Source organism: Ceratina calcarata, unplaced genomic scaffold, assembly GCF_001652005.2.
Source record: "Ceratina calcarata isolate Rehan_Ccalc_2016 unplaced genomic scaffold, ASM165200v1 scaffold392, whole genome shotgun sequence".
In the NCBI taxonomy this organism is placed as follows: domain Eukaryota; kingdom Metazoa; phylum Arthropoda; class Insecta; order Hymenoptera; family Apidae; genus Ceratina; species Ceratina calcarata.
Window position 1 is genome coordinate 38638 of NW_017162541.1, and position 5282 is coordinate 43919.

At 36.2% G+C, this 5282-nt stretch overlaps 3 protein-coding genes across 16 annotated transcripts in view; 1 reads left to right on the top strand and 2 right to left on the bottom strand.

Moving 5' to 3' along the window:
- NTPase (ectonucleoside triphosphate diphosphohydrolase NTPase) overlaps positions 1–1256 on the bottom strand; it is a 38511-nt gene extending 37255 nt beyond the window's left edge. For 3 of the 5 annotated variants that reach the window (XR_003389368.1, XM_026814692.1, XM_026814690.1), the window contains exon 1: positions 1127–1205. Coding sequence is in view for 4 of the 5 variants with exons in the window: in XM_026814692.1 (XP_026670493.1) it covers positions 1127–1147 (21 nt within the window). In the remaining variant the exon portion in view is untranslated. Of the gene's footprint in view, positions 1–297; positions 489–1126 lie in introns of those variants that run through there. The other 2 variants (XM_026814691.1, XM_018026876.2) reach the window with 2 other exon arrangements.
- LOC108626286 (mitochondrial 2-oxodicarboxylate carrier-like) lies at positions 560–4561 on the top strand. Of its 8 annotated transcripts, XM_026814694.1 has the most exons (8): positions 575–689; positions 930–994; positions 2461–2727; positions 2816–2922; positions 3008–3064; positions 3167–3466; positions 3528–3670; positions 4122–4561. In XM_026814694.1, the coding sequence occupies exons 3-8, from the start codon at positions 2547–2549 to the stop codon at positions 4240–4242; spliced, it is 909 nt and encodes a 302-aa protein (XP_026670495.1). In that variant the 5' UTR covers positions 575–689; positions 930–994; positions 2461–2546; the 3' UTR covers positions 4243–4561. The 8 variants fall into 8 exon arrangements, with proteins under 8 accessions (XP_026670498.1, XP_026670495.1, XP_026670500.1 ...); XM_026814697.1 differs by lacking the exon at positions 930–994 and having other exon boundaries at positions 560–689; XM_026814693.1 differs by lacking the exon at positions 575–689 and having other exon boundaries at positions 728–994.
- The window catches only part of LOC108626288 (Apoptosis and caspase activation inhibitor), a 6101-nt gene continuing 4551 nt past the window's right edge, over positions 3733–5282 (bottom strand). Inside the window, exons 2-6 of one of the 3 annotated variants that reach the window (XR_003389373.1) lie at positions 4993–5275; positions 4710–4923; positions 4219–4632; positions 3916–4082; positions 3733–3754 (exon numbers count right to left, since the gene is read on the bottom strand). The gene's annotated coding sequence lies outside the window, so the exon portion shown is untranslated. Of the gene's footprint in view, positions 3792–3915; positions 4083–4218; positions 4633–4709; positions 4924–4992; positions 5276–5282 lie in introns of those variants that run through there. The other 2 variants (XR_003389374.1, XR_003389371.1) reach the window with 2 other exon arrangements.

Consider the following 5282-nt stretch of genomic DNA (forward strand, 5'->3'; position numbering starts at 1 on the left):
TGTCTAAGTACTGGTTCCAAAATTCGTTTTGTCCCAGTACTACTTCCTTTACCTTATACAAAAATAACCGAATGCTACGGATATTTCAAATTACGACACATAATTCCCAAGATAAAGATATGAAAAGTCTAGCCCCGTGAAGATATTATTAAAAAAAATGAGACGAAAGATAAGCTCGAAATAATTACAGACATTAACCAACATCTAACCTAACACTACACGAATAATTACGATTCCTCGTACACTAATCAGAATACGTTTATACTGCAAGTAGAATAATTAAAATTCTAAACTTACTGTAATATATTGCATCTAAAGTGCAACGGAAGCAGCTGACAAGGGCAACGATATACGACGAGTTCTTTACGCGATGGGAATTGTTAAAAGAAATAAAAGCATCACCACGCTGGAGGGTACCGCGAAATTTTCGAATTCCGACGAGCGCATCAAATTGTTAAACGTGATACCGAAATATACATAATATAGTACAAATTTCTTGCTTATCAACACGGACCGGACACGTGCTTGATGTTAAATAACGTCAGTCCAAATGCGAACTACGAGCATGACCGAACGTGTGCCACGGCCACGTTCCCTCTTAGTGACAGTGTGAAATGATCGCGCCAAACCCCTAACGAAATTTATTATTAATCGTGTTAAAATTAATTAATGCCCGTCGAACGCCGCAGGTAACGACGTATGGAATAATAAAATAGTAACCACTACGACAATAGTATAACTGTGTTATATACAAACATATATATAGAATTTCTGTCACGTGTTGAACTAAACTTATATAACTAAACTTATCCATGATTATTGACAGTCATCGTATTTCCCCTTTCGACACAGAGTCACGATTATTCTTATAAAGAAATCATTATAGAAATCATATATTTTAATTCAAACATTTCTCGTGACGTTCTCAGGTCGAATTCGAGCGAACACAGACACACACGTACACACAATTGCCCGAACAAATGCACCCCGGAAAGTACGTATTTTTTATTGAATTCAACTGTTTATTTCGAACCGCATAAGTAATAACAAGTCGCGACAGAACGATACATCGTTTAAATATGTAATTTGTTTAATAAATCGTCACTAGAAAATATGAAAAACAAACCTTTCTATGTCTAACCTCCATCGCACTGTGATTATACTCGCGTAAAAGGAACAGTAGTAAAATAAAATTAATTCCGCGAACCGACTAATACTATCTGCCAACGCTCCGGGACTATTTAACGGCGCGCGGTTCGCGAACGATGAGACGGCGGCATCGGACGGAGGTAGATATTGCTTCGATTAGAACATGCAATGGCAAAATGGCGGCGATAATGATTCAAGGTTACGGGAGTACGGTTTACTTCGAGGAAAGAGGATATCGCGAGAGTGGACAAAGAATCTGTTATTATCTCGGCCCGTTTTAGTCAGTTCAATCAACTGACAGAGCTGTCTGTTTATTTTATCGATGAGACCGAGCGTCCTGGCCATTACGTATTTCCTATGTAATTAGAATCGTACTCTTTACCGCCGCCCGGCACGTTCGCTAACATTAATAACCGAAAGCTTATCAATTTGTCCTAGTTTTTTGTTGAATAACAATTGTAATTTACTGCCGCTAATTATACCGCAATACTGCATTCGTTATGCCGTCATTTTCCACCGTTCTGATCATTAATGGACTGTCTTGATTCTCGATTCCGGAATCAAACAGATTATTGTTAATACATCAATACTGTTTTAATTAATTTTCCTTATTCTTCTTGTAAACATGTGAGAATCAGGTGGACAGTCGAACAGTTGAAAATCGAAGTGAACCGTGTATATAAATAATATATATGCAAATCTTGTTACCTGTTTTATTTTGAGAAACTGCAACTCATTTTAAATTGCGTAAAATTTTTGTAATCGTCGCATGTACATACACTCTGTTAGAAATTATATTCCTTGTTCATAAAACAATGACATTTTTATTTTAATCCGTTTTCTCCTGATTTTCTGTTTTCCACGATTACATAAAAAGTGCAATCGGATGTATTGTTGATTGTATCTGTATTCTTGATTGTTATCTCCTATTGTCGATATCTCTGATAATAGCTATCAGATCATTCGAATGCACTTAATGCAAGCTCATACAATATTCGTCCATAATGACGCAATAATTGAACTCGTTAAACAACGAACGATCGTTTTGATCTGACAACAAATTCGAGTTTCGACGACAATTAACTTAAAATCTTTAATTACGTAATCAACGTTCATGGCAATAAGATACATTGCCACATCATTCATTACCCTACGTTTTCTGAAAGTCATCGTGTAATCGTACATAGAAAGATTTAATTATTTTGTTTTTCACAACACGGTAATATCCTTTTTGTCAAATTTATTTATTTTACAAACTTGCAAACTTCTCAAATTACGATTTATTGGTAATATAAGGTGTATTTGTTTTAGGAGAAACTCCGAAGTTCGAGGGGAATATAATGCATAAAAAATAAGGGAGGATTAACGAACTAAGGGTTTATCAAGGAAATTGAAAGATGAGTCATTTAGAGATCGTGCGCCCTAAACCGGGCATCTTCAAGGAGGCTGCTATCCAAATAGGTGCCGGAGGCTGTGCAGGCTTCGTGGAAGCTTGCATAATGCATCCGATGGATTTAATTAAAACGCGTTTTCAGCTGCAAGTGAAAATGGGGACGCAGGATGCTCTTTATTATACAGGCATTGTATCATTTCATTTGATGAGGGAATTCACCGTTATTCATAATCAATTAATGCGTATTTAACTGTAATTTTATGGAAATCACAGGGATCGGCGATTGTATGAGGAAAATGTATGTGAACGAAGGACTCGCCGCCTTTTGGAAAGGTATATTACCACCAGTTCTTATGGAAACTCCTAAACGAGCTGTGAAAGTACGCAACACCTATCTTTTTTTTTATTCTTTTCGTTGCCACGGGACTTTTGCATTTTGTATTTTTTTCCTACTCTTCTTTTTAGTTTTTCTCCTTTGAACAATATAAGAAGATTTTTAACAATCAAACGCCGAAATCAACGGTATGTATCGCGTAATAAACGCCTCGGTCAAGCGAGTCTCTCGCGATTAAAATTAACGTTTAAAGGAACATCGAAATATGAACGATTACACGATTTCTTCAGGTTTACTTCTGCGCTGGATTCTTAACCGGTGTTACCGAGGGGATTATCGTTAATCCGTTCGAAGTGGTCAAAGTACAGATGCAATCGAACCGCAAGCACATAAGCGCTAGTCCATCGACGTTCGAAGTTACTCGACGCATTATAACCGAACAAGGTTTCGGGTTGAAGGGAATTAACAAAGGTTTATCTGCAACAGTAATGAGGAACGGCGTTTTCAACTCGTTTTATTTCGGCATTTATCACTCTATCCTTCCTCTGTTACAAAACCAGAAAGAATATGTTCCGGAGCTTGTACTTAAGGTAGATTATTTCTCTCTCCAACGAATCCGCATTAACGATAACTAAACTGTTGATTATGTAGTTTGCTATAGGTTTTATATCTGGGACAGTGGCATCCTGTATGAATATTCCTTTTGATGTTGCCAAGAGTCGTATTCAAGGCCCACAGGGAGCTCAGTATAAGGGCACCCTCAGGACTATTTACTTAGTGTATCATAGAGAAGGGTAAGATAATTCTTTTATACCCAGAGACAAATACCGAACATCCTTATGTTTCGTATTTTTTTAAAAAATTTCGGGGATTGGCTGCTGAAATACAGAACGGATGGTCACCGTAGGGTCAACTCTTGAAATAAAATTACGAATTTTTAGTTTTACGAACATATCAAGAACTACTAATTCAAAGCCCTCATTGGTATAATACTTTCGTACTCAGAATTTTTTATGCTTAAGGTTGTATGAACCCTTACTTCTCTGTAATAATCCTTGCGTGTTATTCGAAGTCGTCATATTGTTAATTTCGTTCAATACCTTGAAATTCCAGATCAAGGTCAATTTTACGAAATCTTAGATCAATTTTTACCAAATCGAGGGTGTAGAATCATCCTATGATTGCGACATATAATTTCTTAAAACCCTGTATATGCATATGAATTATATGTAATCATATTTTCAGATTCCAAGCTTTGTATAAAGGGTTGCTACCAAAGGTATTAAGATTAGGGCCAGGAGGCGCGATCATGCTGATCGTATACGACAAAATGAAAGCATACCTCAATATGCAGTTCGGTGACTAAAAACCATAACGAAACACAGTCTAGACTGAGCCGTGCATTTTCGATTAACATTGCCAAAGATTTGCTTAGAATAATACATCCTCAGTAACCGTTTCCGTATTTTTATTAATCTATTAATGTTTAGTTTCTCTGAGATTTTAGGGTGATCGTAAAAACGTGATTTCTACCAAAATAACAATTTATGTGATTGAAGTATACTGACTCGTTCAGTGTGTCTGACTTACAATGAAACAACGTATCATACGTTTATATCATTAAACGTTAGATATATTTATGTAAAAAATTCGTTAACAATAAAAATATTTGTTTAATCATCCAACACAGAGTCCAACCACTTCTCCAAGTCCAGAGGTTTGGTAGACGTGCTGGGCTTACTTACAATTTGCGAATCTATAAATAAAGCATCCATGGTCAAACGTTGATCAACTTTTAAGATTTAGAATGTTGATTACATAGTAAATGTGTACCAGGCGAATAAGAGATAGGTAGTGATTTCAGCGTCACCGTAGACTCATTTACAGGCTTTTGAAGCGACAATAAGAAGTCTATGTCATCTATCGAATCCTGTATCTCGCTTTCATTCTTTTTATCAGTAACTACAGCCTCAGAGTTGTTTACTATTTTGCTATACTTTTCTTTTCCTTGTTCAGCAGTATTATAAATGCTTGTCAATTGATCGTCCTAACAATTAATAATATTTAAACAACATTCGCTTTTTACAGACTGTTTCTAGTATATTATTAGACTCACAGTAAAATACTTCTTGTCGATATTAACGTTCTCGTTAAAGGGAATTGATTCGATTGCTGCAGACAACGTTTTCAAATCAAGGGTAAAGAATTCAGAGAATTTGGAGGTATCAATGTTCCAGTTCTTTTCCGATTTGAAAACAAAATGATCGTCCTCGGAGACTGGGGCGTTTGATAAAAATTCAAAGTCCTTCGTACTAGTTTCATCTACAGTTATGATGTCGTCGAAGTACTGATCGCTCTGTTCTTTCCCCTTGTCATTCTTCTCCTTGCCTTTTTTATTCCTAGTTT